General features: G+C 41.5%; 1 protein-coding gene across 3 annotated transcripts in view; it reads right to left on the bottom strand.

Moving 5' to 3' along the window:
• shroom3 (shroom family member 3) overlaps positions 1-18,777 on the bottom strand; it is a 78,681-nt gene extending 59,904 nt beyond the window's left edge. The window contains exons 1-2 of one of the 3 annotated variants that reach the window (XM_076886266.1): positions 18,131-18,777; positions 11,647-11,801 (exon numbers count right to left, since the gene is read on the bottom strand). In XM_076886266.1, the coding sequence (XP_076742381.1) occupies positions 11,647-11,801; positions 18,131-18,289 (314 nt within the window). In that variant the 5' untranslated portion in view covers positions 18,290-18,777. Of the gene's footprint in view, positions 1-7,413; positions 7,544-11,646; positions 11,802-11,924; positions 12,002-18,130 lie in introns of those variants that run through there. The other 2 variants (XM_076886268.1, XM_076886267.1) reach the window with 2 other exon arrangements.

The following is an 18,777-nucleotide window of genomic DNA, read 5'->3' as shown; positions in this document are numbered from 1 at the left end:
AGTTTATTAGATTGATCAGTATTGCTGAACTATGAAATATTTTGGGTGCAGTGTATTTTTTGCATGTAGGTATAACAGAATAGGTTTAGTGTTTTTTTTTTTTTTACTTGAGTATAAACTTATACAAAAAGCAGCAAGATATTAAAAAAACTGTTTTATTGATTAAAAAATACACTATATCGGATCCATATCGGTATCGGCAGATATCCAAATTTATGATATCGGTATCGGTATCGGACATAAAAAAGTGGTATTGTGCCATCTCTATTAAAAACACAACAAGCAAAAGGCTGTTGCAGATTTTATTATCTCGTGTTCTGGTTTATGTCCCTCCCAGAAGAGCAGGATTTTGTTTTTCTCCATCGGTTTTGAATTCAGTCTAAGAGACTCAATCAGCACGAAACAAAGCACATGCAAATATTACAGAGAACAACAGGAAGAGACTGTGGCCAAACCTGCTCAACAAAGCACCGACCAACTGCAGCGTATGCACCAAGGAAGACACTGCCAGAACAAACGCATACAGAAAATACACACTCATCCACACCGGTGCTGTCACTGATAACACTGAATCAGCTCTGATAGTATCAGGACTGAGAATCGAGCACCATGTTATCCCCCTGAATGGATTCTGCTGTGCAGCATAAAGGCCCTTTCACAACGGACGCGGCATGCGCTGCGCTCACCGCTAACTCAGAGCGAAGGATGCAAAATTAGTTGCGCTGGCCGCAGAGCTCTGTCATTATTTTGCGGCACGTCTGTGTGTACTAGATGCGCCTGCTTCTTGTCGTTTCAAAAGATGTACATCTCTGGCTTTATATCCTCTACAAGAGTTTGTGTTGAATTTTGTTCAAATGTTCAATAAAAACATATCACGTATCACTCATTCAGAACGAAGAAAGCTTTATAACTATCCCGACTAGTGAAGAGTGTTTCATTTCCACAACACTGCTGTCCCCCTGATGTCCACAGATCTGTTGAAAAGGCTCTGGAGGTCCCTGTATAAGCACGTAAACCTGTGACAAAGAAAATCACCGAACTCAGACACGCACAGACTGTTTTCCTGTGTGGTGATGAAGGAAAACGCTGGCACGTGAAAGGGCATTTACCCTTCCAGGTCCTGAAGCTCAGTAAAACGCCCCTCCGACAGCCAAACGCATCTGTTCTCAGATTGGATTGTTACACTTGTGATTGACATGACATTGACCAATCAGCTGAAAGGAAGAAAAATCTGGTCAAATTTGTTCTTGCAAGTTGAAACTCACACACAAGCGAGGGAACTTGAGCGCATAGTTTTACAAAGAGTTTTTCGCTTTGTATCTGTAACCAGAACTTAACAAAAAATAAATAAATTGTAACTTGTGTAAATATTTTTTACAAACACACAAACTTTCATCGATAGATGCACAAACATAAAATTTTCAGATTTCTGGTTTATAGGGTTGCCAACTCCCTGAAAAATAAATAAGGGACACCTCATGGCCAGGGCCGGGCGACCCAGTTGTCTTCACCCTTCCCAGTGTGGTGAATTTTCTAGCTCTTTTTTTGTGTGTGAAATTATTTTTTTAACCATTTGACTTGAATTTGATTTAAGTAGATGTGTATTCTTTGTGATATGAACACATGTGAAACAAATGATCATTTAGCCATTTATTTTTTAGCTCAAAATGACAACATTAACACAATAAAACAGGTCTCTTTCTTAAACAGAAGCCTGTCATGCTTAACTTTTGAGAATATAAGTAAATCTTTCTTTAAAAGAACTCTGTCCTGCTTAACTTAAAATAATAGAAAACAATAGAAAGAAAAACATTCTTGTAACAGTGCACATTTAGTGCATTTAGTACAATTGGCTTAATGCTAATCAGCTGCTCCTGTTTGTAAACCCGCTTGTTCCCATGATTACGCATCTTAACTCATCATCATTATTCATCTATGTATTACTTTTATGTATTAGTCATCAATTTGTTGTAATCATCTATCCTTACAGTTGTTTATTACACAAAATAAGTTATATTATCACACTTCTGGCCACATAGCGCTGATATTCACTGCACATGCCCATATTAACTTTTTCCAGCCAGGTGTTTTCCTTTTCCCATTTTTCCCTTTCTCTGAACAAACATTGCTGCTCTAATGCTGGGCTCACACTGTGCGATTTTAGGCCCATTTTGAGCCGATTTTTGAGTGATCGGACCGATTTTGGCCTTCATCGTGCGTCGTGTAGTATACGTGGGGTAACGAGAAGTGATTAACACCTCACGACCAGCTCCCGATCATCAATCGCTCGTGAGGGTGTCACCACAGGCGCTCACACTGCTCGCGCGCAAACACGTAAACGTTGGTGTAAAAGACGGAGCAGCACGGCTGTGCAGCGTGTGATCTGGACACAAGCAATGGAGGCACACAACCGTGAAAATAGTTGGATTTACATTGCTGCTCAATCACAGCTGCCCGATCAATGTTTTTCATTAGCAATTTAGCAAAGTTGATGGTGGTGGTGTGTCTGTGTGAGTGAAAGACGGAGAGAGAGAGCGCGACAGATTTTCTGTTATAACCTTCATGTTATGGAGGCACAGTGTGCGCACTCAGGTCGCATCAGAGCATCGGGCGGTATAGTGTGAGACCCTGCATCGTGACCTACCAACGTCTAACCCCTGCGAGTCAATCGTGCAGTTTGAGCAGGAGCTGAATAACGTGACTGAAAAAAATCGCACAGTGTCTGCCCAGCTTTAGGTCTACTGTCGTCCGAGACTTGCACCGCAGTGTCGGCGTTTGTTTCCCTGTTGGCCATGCTTCTTGTTGTGGTCATCTGTTGTCTTCCGGTATTTTCTCCGTAAGCGACCTTTCCTTGACCAATGAGATGAGCGGTAATCTGAATTGTCATACTCGTAAGTGTGCTGTCAGCTCATTGGTCACAAAGCAGGAGAGGGGCTGGGAATTATGTTTTCAAACAAACCGTTAATTCCATTAAAAGTTATAGACTACTTTTGATTCTCACTGTATTACGGGACAAAGTGCGTCCCTTATTAGCTCAATACGGGACGTGTACTTTTGTTTCGAAATACGGGACGATTCCGTATTTTAAGGGACGGTTGGCAACCCTACTGGTTTACAAGGTTACAAAACTCAGTTCACAACTACGCATTTGATTTACGAGTACAGAATATTTATGACCACAATTTGAGTCCACAGGAAACTGCAGAAACTATTGGATGTGAAGACATGTACAAAAAGTGGAAAAGCTTAATAGACAAAAGAAGAAAAGAATAAAGCAAAAGGCCACAACAAAAAGCGGGGACCCAGCGGGGGGAAAAGTTCCAGGTTTTTATTGTTTCTGTCGTGGCTGCCAATGTGTACAAAACACTACGACACAACCACAAGGTAATTAACACCATCAACTAGCATGAATGCTGGCAACAGTGTTGACCACTTACAAGGGTCACATCGCAGGCTCTACAAAGACTTACCGCAGAGGTAAATCAGCCGTGAAGTCTAAACCTCAGAAAGACAGGCCTGACGGTCTAAGGCTATGAACCAAAAAACTGTGGTTGGGTTAAAATACACTAAACTAAAGCCCTTCATGTAGACTGGCAGCGTGAGACAAGCAGGTGGGACAGATGCCGAATCAGCAAGGCCCAGGCAGTATTTGTAAGGTCTGGCCTTACAAATCTGGCCTTAATAATAAGCAGCATTAAGTTGTGGCAGCAGATCTTGAGAAGGAGATGGGGGCAGCTCAGTTATACCACGAGAAAGCCAACAACCAACATTACAATACAGGCTCTGACCTGGAACCCACAAGGAGAAATAACAAAGGAGACGACCACAAAGTACCTGGAGTCACAAAGACGTTGCAGACATTAAAGCAACAGGACGGACAGTAAAGGCGGCTCAGGACAGACACAGCACTGCTGGGTCGTTGTCCAAGAGTACCCAACTGTCTAACAAGAGTAACCATGCATGTTAATGCTAAGGACGGCTTCATCATTAACACTGCAGCAAAAGGAAAAATCATGAGTGATCATGATTCTTCCTCTGGCCAATGCAGAGAACAACTTCATTCATATCTATCTATCTATCTATCTATCTATCTATCTATCTATGTTAGTTATCTTATAAAAGAGACTTTAAGGACATTGCAGTTTGTTATATTTAGCTTTAACTGTAATTTAAAATATCAGCTATGTAATCAGTTCCTTTAAAAGTACTCCAATCTATTAAGTCTGTGTTTCTCTGATGTTTTCTGGCAGACAATGATGGAAAATATGCTCAACTTTATGCCAAGAAAAAAAAATCATCACAGAGCTGGTACTAGGCTGTAGATTATTAATCCTGTTGGAGAAGCACAGATTTGGCATTTTCCTGAATTTTCCACAGAGTAAAGATTATTTTAGGAAAAGCAGCCATAGAAAAAGACACACCTGCAGTGGCCTTGACATTGTAGCATCCAGCAGGAATGCAACTAAACAGTGACTAGAGTTTTTTTCCCCCTTTCTGAAAAAGCCCTGAACATGATCGATGCACTTCACCCAGCAAGCGCCTCCTGTATGCACTCTGTGTTTTTTTTGGTTTTTTGCCTAAGGGGAAATAAAAGCTTTTCCTCATGTGTAATGTAACACTGCTTAAGTGCACGCCGCTGCTTACTGGAGATTAGAAGACAAAACGCAGGTACAGCAGCTGCAAGACGTAAGGGGAGTAGTAGTAAAGGTAATACAGGTAACACACACACATAAACACACACAGCAGGGGTAAGCCCCGATAATATTACCTTACTCATGAGGAAAGCAAGTGTCAGGTATCAATTAAAAGAAGAACAAAAAAGATCTACACACTCGCTACACACATGCTCCACTGTGGATGCACACGCACGCACACGCACAATAAGGAAGTTCATTAAGAAAAAACCTTTGAGTGGCCAGTGTCACAACCTTCACAACCCACAACCCAAAGTTGCTTGTCCAATCCAAACTCAATCCAAGAGCAGAACAAGCTCCTCTGGGTTTAATGTGTGGAGACATTAAACTTCCTGGGAAGCTAAACTAGCTCCTTTTCTACACAAAACTATAAAGGAAAATGACAAAAATGACACAAGGCTAAGAATTTTTACAGTGTCTATGTGTCAAATACACAATAGGAGTCAAGCGAGCTCAGCATAAAGACTGGAATTAGGGGGACGTTAAGAAAATCAACTTAATTAACAGACAAATTGTCACGTATTCAGCCAAACGTCCATTTTTTAAATAGAGTCTACTAGAGGTACACGCTGGCACTATGTCTCGACAAACACCAACATATTCACCCGCTCAGCACATTGGTGCAGTTCGTTTCCCAGCAACCCAGTGGTGATGACAAGACTCTGTGATGTCACTAGACCCATCTGTTGTTTGCTGAGAAATACTTGAAGTACCTCCCTCTGAGAAGCGTTACATGTGGCAGTTTCGTACGGCCTGGACCCAGCTCGCATTCAGTCTGATCTACATCAGTTTGCATCCAGGGGCCCAACATAGAGGAGGACCCTCACGTGTAAACGAAACTGTAGAAAACAAATCTTAACAAAAACAGCCCAGTCACCACAATGCACCATTTCACTGGTATATTCAAACAAACCTGTTAAGATTAGCCCTTTTTTCTTTCATGTATATCTATACTGTTGCATTGATGGCTGTTCATATTAGGCATGGTCAAAGATTCAGTTAATAACATCAGCATATATGCAAGTGATCCCATTTAGAAGCAATTCCTGCCACTCTAGACAGTGATTCTGACACCAAAATGAATATTTTGATGAATAAGGAGAGAGTCAACTCCCCCAAATCTGTAATCACCAGTAAAATGTGACAGAAAAATGCTTAAAAATCGATGACTTTGACTTATATCCCTGCAGGTTATACTTCTATATGCGTAATTTAAGAGAATCCAGAGTTCTGAGTCAGCAACCAATGACCTTAACAATAATCCGTAAGTTTTTAGACATAGAAGTTAAGCTTTTGGAAAGACTGTGGATCTTCTGCAAAACTACCACTAGATTCCTTCTAACATTATCTCTCATCTACTGTTTGTGGAAATTTACAAGAAGAAAAGCTGTTGAATAAACTGTTGCATGTATGCAACAGTTCACACAGCTCAGGAAGAAACAGAGAATACATCGCACTGACTGAGAGACCAGAGAGACAAACACTCCAGTTGGTTGTTGGTAATGTTCACATAATCGAATGTCACTATCTGCATGAACCAAGACAAAAAACAAAACAAAACGATAAAGCAAAAAGAATATTTGGAGACAAGTCCCAAGTGCTACTAGTGTCAACCATGGCAACTTGCTAGCAACCAAAGCAATTGTCACCAAGCAGTCAGGAAATTCTTCCAGAGGTCACCAACTGGTCTCAAAGCCTGCATAAATGAGGCCTCAGCAACTGATTTCATAGCAATTACCTCTGGCAACCACTTGCTAACTGTTGCTAAATAGTTTTCCCTATTGATCAGTGGTTGCCAACGAGTCTCTAGGCCTCACGAAGGCCTACGTGTGAACAAAAAAAGAACATAAAACAGGAACTGACAAATACAACACAGGTGAGGCTGTCCCAAGAAAACTACCAAGTGAAGAACCAATGAATAGAAAATAAAACAGGAAATAACCGAACAGACACTTCACATCATGACAAAAAGATTTTTCTCAAAGATCTCTACTCACGATTCTTTACTTGCCCGTATTACCCACATCTGGATTCCAGGTACTCTCTAATAATTTAAATACAACTTTTACCACTAGGGGCAACATTTTACTAGCAAGATGTCTATGGATGTTTGCTGCTGTTTAACATTCATTATCTCTTTTTAGCCCCACCCATTTGACTCGCTGCACCATCTTGTGGTTCAAATTGGTATTGCACTAATGTGCAGTACAGCCCTGCTTTGACTTCAGGGGTTATCTCTTCGATACAACAAACATATTTTGCATAGGTAGCTTTCGATTGCTTTAGTTAGTATCAGCAGGTTTTAAACAATTTTTAAACACAACAATGTACAAGAAAGTACCTTTAATCTGAGAAATCTCCCAGAGCCAAAAAACATTCCACTGAAAACAAACACCCTCCAGGCATTTAAAGGCTTTTCAAGTTTCCAAGTACAATAATCTGGAATGGGCGTTACCTACTGAAGCCTGTCAGACTGAAAAACAATTAAGTGTTGTCTAATCATGTTCCCCAAAGCTTGGAGAACATGACACTATAACTAAGGAGTTAAACTACATGGATTTAAATTAAACCCTCATATGCTGGCTTTATATCACAATAGTCACATTGAAACTCTAAAGTTTGAAATGACATCAGCCATCTTTACTTAAATACAAATTTAACTTAAAGTCTGCTTCATTTGTTCTCACTACTTATAGAAAACACACTTACATACACTTACAGCTCTGACGGGCAGCTCCTCTGAAATTCTTCTGCTTTGTTTTCAGCTTGTTGTGAGTACACTAATGGCATGATTCCCTCTGAATGTCTGTGCTTCTGAGTGTGTGTTTGCGTGTGTGTCTCTCTTTGCTTTTGTGTCTCCAAGCCAATCAGGGCTCACCTGAAGGCACCAATCAGATCGAGCACAGTCAGGTATGGAGGAGAGAAAGTCGTAAGGAGAGACAAAGAAGGCGTGGTCTGACAGGTGCGTTTGGTGTCGACATCATGCGCCTTTTGTCTGACTGACACCAAGGATGGAGGACACACACACACAATACCAACAATAAAAGCAGCTAATACCCGCTAAAGTCACACACATAGTTTTATAATGCCTTCCGGATAAAGGACACGCATACACACAAACAGAGACTTTGGTCTTCTGCGGTAATAACCATCAGCTCAATAAATCTTTATTACCCCACCGAGAGGCTGTTGCTTTGCAGCTGGAGACGATGGAGGAGCTGCAGGAGGAGGTGATGAATGCTTCTCCCAAAACAAGACAAACCCTAATCCTAGTGTTAGGCTGAGAAAGAATACACATTCAAACTTTTCTTTCCTTGGATCAACATTACGGGAAGTAACACAAAGAAAGAAACCTACACAAGTCATGGCAAAAGGTAAAGGTGAAAAGTACCAACCCCCCCCCTCCCCCGAAAAACGTGTCCAAAATCTGCAGTTCCTCTAATGTCCACTTGAGGCTGACTCAAGGTAGGCTTCACCTGCTCTGATGAAAATCACTTTAGTAGGTTTTTCAGTAAAGTTTAAGGTGCTAGACCATTTTTTATGGGATTATCATTCAATCCCTTGTCTCTAAATATGGTCACTAATGGTTCCAGAAACCTGGCAGCAGCCAGAAGGCCGGTGTTGAGGCTTCAAAACTGGTTGGCATCACAGTAATCCAAGTAACTGGACTGGATTTCTGGACTGTGTTTTAATGCAATTATATGAAAAATATTATAGCTTTGTGTCATATAACACCGTTAGCAGCTATGTGTCTGTTTTGCCAGCTTGCTAACTAAACTTCCCAGTAGTTAGATGATAACCACCATTTTGTGGTGATAATGTTGAGGCTTCAAAACAGAGACTCCCATAAGACAGAAAAGTTCTAAAATGATACAGCTCCTTCAGACTTTATTACATTATTAGACTAAAACTCCTGACACCTGCAGAACCAGCGAACTTTAACACTTCTCAGGCCTATAGCCAGAACAGCCAAGACTCAGGTGGGTCCATCTGACGTAAACGCACAGTCCCAGCCTTTTATCTATTTTTGATTTGTGTTTCTGGGCATGACTTTTTTGCATCTCTGGATGACATTTTTCTTCTGTTTGAGCTCAGATGTACTGATTTGTGTCCACATATAAAGGTTGAAGGGAGTGATGGTGGAGGGGTCATATCAGAGACCCAAGTTTGGCTCTGTTTGGTTGCTGCGGCTGCCTAGATAACCCTCTAATGTATTTAGTACCCTGTCATGTGTCAATCACCAGTCTCATCGGTAGCTCCTGTTGCATTAAAGTTAAGAAAAACCTTTTTGGGCCTGCTGATTTAGCATTCCCAGTGTGGGAAGGGTTGCCTATAGTTGCTTAAAGTCACTGAAGTCCATTGATTCGTAAGAATGACTTTGGTTTGGTTTGGAACAGATCATAGTCTGGGTAAAAGTAGAACAGTCAAAACTTGTTTTACACTTTCTTGCTTTCTGTGGACAAAATACAAGCTGCAAACATGAATATGCTTCGAGCCAAAGCAGAGCACTTTCAGAGCTGTGCTCGTGAAAAAAACGTGACAAATTGTGTCTGTGGTATCAAATGGATTGCTGGGCTGATCCATGACACTAAAAAGCATCTAAAAAAAAAAAAAAACGCTGACTGCACATCAACATGCAAACCAGGGTCCAATGTTCAAACCTTCTAGTTTGCCTCCGTACAGCCCCATCACAATAGAGTAGAGCAGAACAGAATCGAATAAGGACTAGAAATGAAATGTTGAACCTGTGCAGTGTCCAACTTTTACAGTTTCAGATCCAAACAGGAAGAAAATCAGACCAAAACACACACACAGCCTTCCCTTGTCACCACGCCTTCCACAGTCCTGTGTGTGTGTCTTTACATCTGTCCCACAGAGTGTGTGTGTGTGTGTCTAAAGTCTAAAGTCCTGCATTGTGTTTGGCGTCTCACGCGTCTTCCAGTAAACAGAAGTTGCAGTAGCGACAGTGGCCTCGCTCACAGTCACACCCCAAACCCAAACACATACCTGGCAGTGCATCAACCTCAACACTGATGCTGGGTGGCACGACACGCCCTCTGCTGAGGTCTCCTGCTCCTTATTTTACGATTAAATGGGTGATTGTTGTTTGCTTCTTAGCAGTCTTATGTTTTAATACAGCCTAACCTCAAAACCGACTTAGCTTTAAAACGCTGGACAAAGTCTGAACATCAGCGCTAATCACACAATGAGTGCTGAAGTTGGCACCCGGGCATGTCAGAGGTCATAAATGGGTCTAATCAGCATGTGATCCTGGTCTGATGAACCTTTAACCGGATGTGAAGAAGTGTTTGATGCCTTCAGGAGATTGTAGAAGCTTCACCTACAGGACCCAGGAACAGGCTAGTTTAACCACTCCAGTACTGTCATAGCTTCAAATGCGTCACTCTGATACATATTTGAAACAAGACTCCTTAAGAAAACAAACTGCAATTTCAACAAGACTTCTGTTTTCCCACATCTGCTCAGTACACTGCTTCTCCTTTTCATTAAATGTTTATGTCATATCTTTATGATCTAAAAATCTAGAGCTCTAGAAGTAATCCAAAAACAAATTTCTATATATTTTCCCTACTTTACGGTCATACAGGTATGACAACAACGGGAGTACGCTGAGCCTCAGGTTCAGCTCAGATTTGGAGCCAGATGTGTTGCACCAGCCCAAACTGGATTCAGGCATAAAAAAAAAGTACTGTCAGGTATTTAAAAAGAGAACCCAGTGATAGGATTGCCTGTGAGAGAAGGGAACCTTTTGCAACTGACTCTGTTGCATATTTCTGGAGGTGCAAAATACCCCAACCATATTTAAATGTGGTTGAATCGATTTATCTTCATTTGGCATGTCAAAAACATGAAATGATGACATTTGTTTCCCAAATAAGAACAAATAGAATAAACAGAATAAACCTTAGCGGTCAACATAATTATAACATGCAGTTTACTGCTAAATATGTCAATATTTAACGTCAAAGAAAACAAGCATGTCTTATTTTTGTGCTTGATATTTGAATGAGCTTGCAGACCCTCGTGTTGAGAAAATGGGGCAACTTTTATACATTGCCCATAAAAATAACCACACCTATGAGAGCTATTTAAGGTGTGCGCTCACGTGCTATTTTGCCCTTTTGTTTGGCCCTTGGTTTGGTAGTTAGGTGAGTCTTTCATCCTCATTTTGGTTTGAGTATAAGAATGTTGTAATTAAGCTTCCTGAAGTTTGCACTCTGGAGGTGTATGGAAGCAAAATGACAAAATGTGTCCTTGGCCAATAACTTATGAACCTCACTGTAAGTGTAATACAACATAATACAACATAATAAATAATCAGCACGACATGAATGACGGCTCCTAGAACACAGGCTGCACTTTGGGCTAAAATCCTATCCCCAAATCAAACTGTGTGCTGGGCACGCTGGACTCAGCTGTTACTCCCAAAACATCTATACCGGACATCCAGTAATATCATTAAAGTGAATTCTATTAATCGCTGACATGGTGACAGCCTTTAATAACACACAGTCAACTGAGTCAAATCCCCAGCCAGTCTGTGCTTGTCTGAACTGTTATTATCATAGATAATAATTAATTATTTAGGGTAAAAGTCTAGACGTGGGCAACAGATTGCGCTCACTCCAACCTTGTACTACACTGTTGGTCACTCATTCCAGATTTTCTTTAATTTAATAAACTACTGCACTGAAAACTCACAGCTGAAACCAAGTGCTGGAATAAAACCAACATTTACAGCAAGTAAAGCTACACTCCAAACACACTCACCCACCGCCTGCTGGGATTATCAGGTTTCAGGCTGTTGCTAGAAAGAGAAATATCCACCCTGCGTGCTTGCAGAAAGCTCTGAGTCGGTCTCAGAAACAGACGTTTGTGGTCCGTTTGCCTCAGTTTTGTTGGTTTGAGCTTTAACAACTGGCGTGTGTACCTGCGGACGGTGAGATGCAGAGTCTTGTACGATCCTTTTATCAGAGCGACGGCCTCCTGACGGTACCCGGTCAGCTCAATGTCGTTGATGATGACAATCTCATCGCCCACCCGCAGAGGCTGCTCCAAACTGTCCGCCTTGCCGCCCTCCTCGACCTGTACAAACAAACACACAACATCAGCTAATGCAGTCCAAACATGCGGCTGCAAAGTGTGAGTTCCTAGCACCCGAGTTTGTGGGGCAGCAGCTCGTTACGCAAGGCTGCTCCTGGTACTGACCTCCAAATGAAAGGTCTGAGAGCTGAAAGGGGCCAAGGTTTAAGAGGTTTGTAAGATCCAAGACCTTGAACTTCGACTGGTGTCTGTGCTGAGTTAGGCTGAACATACAAAATGATGAAACATGTTGGGCTACACTTCCTCTGGCAGCTGCTATCAGGCCGTCTATTGTTCTGGCAGGACTCGCTCCCGTGTGTGTGTGTGTGTGTGTGTGTGTGTGTGTGTGTGTGTGTGTTATGGACAGGGTCACTGCAGGGAAGAGCAGGAGGTCTTGGGTGTTTGTGATCCTTACATCCTGTATGTCTCTCAATTCTTCATAGGTTTCCTTCCTCTAGACGTCAGAGTTCTCATAGTTTTGTCATTTCTAATCAGTTTTTATTCCTATTTCATTTGTTTTGCTTTTATTTCCTTAAGACGGAAATATTCTAAAATGATCCTAAACTAGTCTAAAATAATAAAGTACTTATATTTAGAAGGGAATCAGCACTAATGACACAAAAACAGATTAGATGAGTGTTAACAGGAAATGCTGTTGTTGAGGTTCTTTTTGTAAGTGAAGTTTGGTTGAGTCTCTGAATGAAGCGTCAGTGTTTTAATCCTCTCAGTCTGAGTGCTGCATACTGGAAACTGCATACGTGTTTGGAAAGCCTGACAGGGGTAGCAGTAAGCAGGGGAAGAACTTGGCATTTTACCAGCTGCATACAATACATTTTTCATGTCATAGCACACTGAAGTAAACCTTCACTTTAATTACAGCACAAATCAAAATCAGAGCAAACCCAAATGTGACTCGAATGTCTCTGATCACTCCCACACGCTCCTTCTCTAACACACACACATACACACACACTGTAAATATCAGTGTGACCCTGCTACTTTATCATTGCTGACAGTGATGACCCTTAGCAGCCTGTCACTGTGTGTGCATCAGTATCACAGCACACGACTGCCTGTTTATCAGTGTGTGTGTGTGTTTCCTCTTAAAGTCACATCATCTTGTTCAGCACAAGATAAACTCAATCAAATCCTGAGCTGCTCATCAACATATTTCTGGACAAGCGTCATCTGGTCAAAGTGCACTGATTGATTAGAAGTAGTGCACAGTTACAGAGGACGAGCGTTCTGGTACTGAAAGCTTCTGAAAGTTTCCCTTTGTTATCCTATAGGTAAACGGTGCATGTGGTGATCAGGAAGAGAACTGGGTTTGCCTAAATGTAATCTTAAAACCCCTGCTTGTCATCTGAAGACCATTTTGATTTTTATTAGCTGCATTTCTAAACTTTAGGTGATACACGGAACAGGAAACAGGCACCGGTCCACTTGCTCCCGAGGCTAAAACCAGCAGTGTAACTAGTGAGTTCCCAGATGGGAAAGATGCATTATTGATAAGATAAGATGCCTTATTGTCCTGTTGATTCCTGTTTTAGATCGTAATAAGTAAGCATTAGAGATGTCACAGCAACATTTACTATAACATTTGGATATCAGGCATGAAGTGAGCAGCAGTAGACATTTTTTAGAGCCTAAACTCAGCAGAGTTGTTTTGGAAAACATATCTCATCAGTTTGGTCCTGTTGAGGCTGCTAAGCTTTGCACTTGGAAAGGTCAGATTAACCACGATGGGTAAAAAACACACGAGAATGACTCTGTTTGTTTTGCACATATTTTCCTGTGATCGACAAAAGTGTCTTGCTCTGTTCTGAAACAATAAACCCCACCCACCTGGGACTCTTTAAGTTTTAAAACCACTGCCAAAAATGTCTTGCAGGGAGTGTCTGAAGCTCTTCTGAATTACAACACGTGTTACTTCTCAACAAAAACATGATGCGTCTTCACCCACATGCTGCAACTGCAGCATCGGGAAAATACAAAGTTTTGATGAACATGTACCATCTGCGCTAGGCGACTTGAATCACCGACTCTGAGGAGATAAACATTAGTGCGCGGTTGCAGGTGTTTATCTAAACTAGTGCTGATTAACACAAAGGAGTAGTATCTAATGAGCGTTACTGATGTGAGGGAAAAGAAACATCCTCTCAGAGCTGTGAAGGAAAACTGTGTTAAAGCATTCCCGAGCTCTGCAGAACGATGCACATGCCTGCACTGTTTGCCTTTTTCAGGAATAAATATACCCAAATAAGGCCCACAGAATCACTCAGTAACTCCACGAGTGTGTGTGTGTGTCAGTGACTGTGGTATTCCAGCTGAAATTCATTATCCTGCAGACCGAGATATCTAAACAGAATGGCTCAGCCCGCTCATACCGTGACTGAAACAACATACCTCCTCTAATCAATAAAGACTGTGTGATTTGGGAAAATATCCTCTGAGAGCGATGGGGGGCCTCGGCCAAGGAAAAGCACTCTCTCTCTAAACTAGAGCTGGACTCAGGTTCACTGCCTCTCTAGCTTGTGAAAACCTGAAGTTTCCATACCTTTGACCTCTCATTAGAGGTTAAAGATTAGGCATGTGCTCTTTATTTATTAATCTGAGGGATATTTAGAGGTGATTATAGCCAGTGTTTAAAAAAAAAAGAACACAAATAAAACATCCTGAAGATATAATATGCTGACTTTTAGTTCCAGGATTAAAGGATACAGGAGTGTAATATAAACGGGTAAGCCAGTTCACTGTAATTGCATGAAGCTGGTGTACTCCCAAGAGACATATTTAAAAAGAATTATGAGGATATCCTGATGCTTTAACTCTAAAACACTGGATCCTACATTTACCACAGTGGGATACTACAACATCTATTCATCAAGGACTTCTCACCTCTTTATTCACATTTCCAGCTTTTAACACTGTGGTTCTGAAATAAATCAAATAGCCATCATTATGACATATTCGAGGTTATGTTCTCATGCTTCAAAACCGATACTGAACCTGTTTAAAAGAACCAGTGGACTAGTGTGACACTTAATACACACCATTAACTGGTGTGTATTTTGCTTGGCCACAACCAGCATAACCCTTTAGATTATAGATTATAATATATAAATCTTCAGCCCTGAGCTGGGTCTAAATGAGTCCACTGGTCTTTGCTTTTCTGGAAAATCTCAATATCATGTCATCTAGGTTGTTTTGTTCAACAGCTGCGAGACTGGTGAAAACACTGTGAGTGTAAAGGAGGCTTATCAGCAGATTAGAATTGACGGTAAAAACACATCTTTGCATCACCAGATTAATACATGCATATTCCTGTGATTCACTGGGTGGTTTTTAAAAGTTATATGGCTTAAAAACTGGGACATATGAAACACATCCGACCAGCAATCATCAAAACAGGCTGTAAATAAAAGAATCAGTGAAAACATGGCACTTTCAAATGATCTCAAACCAAAACGCTGAACATAACCTGCATTTGACCAAGTTATGTGTTCAGCCTGTTACCATGGTGAATTAGCCAGGTAAAAAAAAAGAGCAACTTTCATGACACAGAAAACTCTGACTATTACCTTGACACAGATTGCCAAAAATGTAATATCCTTTTGGAGTACAGGCCTCAGATTTTGCTTAAGGTTAGCAACCAAAGTGCAGTTAGCCAGTTTATCAAATTATCCAGGCAGGTTTGTGACCTTAATGGCAAGTTTGGTTGAATTGCCCGACTTATTCTTTCAAAACAGTATTTTGTGTAAGCTAGGTAGCTTGTTAGCTACCTTTAGCTCAAACAAAGCTAGCTTTGATCCTAAAAGTGCACTTAAAATGTTTGAGTCTTTTATAAAAAACAAAGTTTTAAATTAAATCATAATAATAAATTTTCAATAAATAGCATTTTAAAAGATGCACAACGCAAAACTAAATAAAGCCCTGGATCTTTTTCAGGTTGAGTAAACATTTCAGTCCCAGCAAAGACTTTGTTCACCTTTACACTGATGGTGTAACTCTGGCACACACACAGGTCATGAGACCTTCAGATTAAAACTCATTAAGTTTTAATCTGAAGGTTTAACTTTCCTAGAGCCATCGCTGTGACCTCTGACCCCAGTTCAGCACAGCGTTGATACAAAACAAGCAAAGTGTGCCAGGTCTCTTTTACGGTTGGTTGGCGGCAAAAGGAAGAGAATGAGTGAGACACACAAACAGAAAAGGAGACAGGACATAAAGAGAGACGCAAAAAAACTGAAGCGCGACATCATGCTGGTGTTGGGGTCAAACATGGAGAACTGTGCTAACGCCAGCCAAAGTACAGCACAAAATAAAAGCATGATTGTATTCAAAAGCAACCAGGAAAACACATTATTCACATTCTTGTCCTATTTTACAGTGTTTGGCCTCCATCCCAGAATAACCTTCACAGAAAGACACACACACACACGCACGCACGCACGTACCAGCCTGGCGATTTGCATTTTAATAAAATGAGGCCAGGATGGTGGCTGTAAGGATGGAAGTGGTCATCTACTAATGATGATATCAAAGGTTTTGGGCTTTTTTCTTGGCTTTAAAAAGAAGAAGAATTAAAAATCCATCACAGATTTCACTGACTCTTTGGCCAAAGTGTGGCTCAAACCTACAGTTTTCATTGGGCCATATTTGATGGTGTTGACTCAGGCTGACTCAACTTACCCAGAGGTCCATCTTATATGAGCTAGAGGTCAAGTATGTTGTGATGTCTGGCTCACACAATACTAACCAGTGCCATAACTAAGCCATGACTGCCAAAAGTAGCCAAACTTGGGCCCATATTTCTCTGCCGTCTGGGATGATTCTGGGCAATGAAGCGGCTGGTAAAGAGCAACACTTTCATTACTGACATAGTTATAGGGGTTACTGATTATTGGCGCATCGAGTGATTTATTTATTTTGAATTTGTTTAAGGCAAAAAGCCTCAAAGACAGTGAAGCTTGAAAGCAAAGACTACATGTGAATGGATATAGTCACCAGTAAAGTCTTGATTTTGAAGCCTCAAGCCATGTGTTTTCTTTCCTTTTCTGTTTTTTGCTCAGGTTTTCCCCAACACAGGTTGCACAAGTTTATTTTGCAATCCTTCTCATCTCATGTTTCATATACTCTCGCTGGTCAGGTTTCTGCTCTAGCAGCCGATGATGTCACTTTGCAGTTTCTAGTCTCGGTTCTGGGGGTCGGACAGACTTTAACTCCACTTCACAGACTGCAGCTGGGAGCAGGCAGCGGTTATTGTTCTGCAGCAGAGTTAAAAGCCCATCCAAGAGATGAGGAAGCTACTGAAGAGGCAGCTGATTATTGCTCCTGAATATATCGTTTTATCTGTTTGTTTATTTTATAAAAGCAAAACGCACATACGCGTGTCTGTACAAACATAATCATTCTCAGTCCATGAGAAAAACTGCCCACATGGCCTTCTTGATGTTTTGAAACCAGACACAATGAGTGAGATGTGGATCACACCATTTTATGAGCCTGTTACAGATGTATGTGTTTATTTTGTCCTGCCTCATCCTCCTTTCTGCCTTTAATGGGACCATAATTTATCAAATGAACATCATAATCTATTTATTAAAACTTAAAACGAGCAAATGAAACGATAAAATCATCAGTAAAGTGTGTATTCAGATCATAAATCATTCGAGAATTAGGCTCAATTACCCACAGACTTCTATACAAACCGACTTCAAACCAGAGTTGTCGCCCCCTGTTGGTCATTAGAAAAAGAAAATGCAGAATTAAAGCTCTTCCACATTGGCTTCATCTTCCAAACCTCTGTGGTGTCTTTTAAAGCCTGCCCCGTGCTAGGATGTAAAAATCAGAAGATCTCGGCCTCACCTCCATAGACATTGTCCTTCTGTTTCATGCAGCACATTAAATTAGAGGCAAGTGCTACTAAAAGGCCTGACTGCCCCTTTGAACTGCAATCTGTGTTGATCAGGTGTTCGCAACAACAACAACTTTAATAACTTTTCTGCATATATTTAAAATACATTTAAACTTCTGCCACTGATATGCTGTAGTTACAGATTAGATTTGTGCTGTGTTTTATTATTAATGTATTTTATGTATTTCTGTTTTATATTACTGTGAAGCACTTTGTGGTTTTTATCCTGTGAAAGGTGCTATATAAATAAATTGATTTGATTTGATTTACAGTTTAGAAATAATAGTATTCACTGATTCATGCAAAATCAATCGATATGATTGGAATAATTATTCACTCTTTCCCTGTTTCCGGCTTCCCGTCATGCGCAGAACAGGTCACAAACACAGCAGGCCTCACACGTCCTGTCTCCTACCTTGGAGATGATGAGCGGCTCTCCGTGCTCCAGGCCACCCTGCAGGGTGAAGCCCCACGGCGCTCCTCCATGCAGCCGGGCCTCCACCAACACCCAGCCGCCTCCTTCTCCTCCACCGCCCGCCGCCTGCTGGAGCCCCGCCCGGCCACCGCTCTCCATGCCTGGCCAGGGGGAGCGCACACTCCCGGCTCCTATGTCCTCAGCCTGAGGAGGATAAAGTGGAGGTGGAGGGGGGACCGGTGTGAAGAAAACGAGCTGTCCTTCACGAGTGCATTGCCGTCATTCATTTATAACTCCTCGTTAAGAGCGAAGAGAGCAGGAGGTGTCCGTGCACAGAGTCGCGTTTCCTGCAAAGTGCATTCCTGGAGCGCGCAGAGCGGCGGTTCCTCCGCCGGAGAAACTCCTAAAAAACACCCCGTAGGAGTCTGAAAGGAGTCCTAAAAGTTTACGGAGAGGAGAAGGCCATCAAATTTCCACATGAACGAGAGGCAGCCCGAATCAGATCTGCTCAAACACAAATCCAAACCTACTCTCCCTCTCTCTCTCCCTCTCTCTCTCTCTTTCTGTGTCTCGTCCAAAAATCAGTTTAGCATCACAATAGGATTTACTGCGACTCACTGAGCGAGGAGAAAGGAAAGAGACAGGGG

Source organism: Maylandia zebra, linkage group LG7, assembly GCF_041146795.1.
Source record: "Maylandia zebra isolate NMK-2024a linkage group LG7, Mzebra_GT3a, whole genome shotgun sequence".
NCBI classification, from domain to species: Eukaryota; Metazoa; Chordata; class Actinopteri; order Cichliformes; family Cichlidae; genus Maylandia; species Maylandia zebra.
The sequence above is the reverse complement of the archived record's forward strand: the minus strand, read 5'-3'. Positions and strand labels throughout refer to the sequence as shown.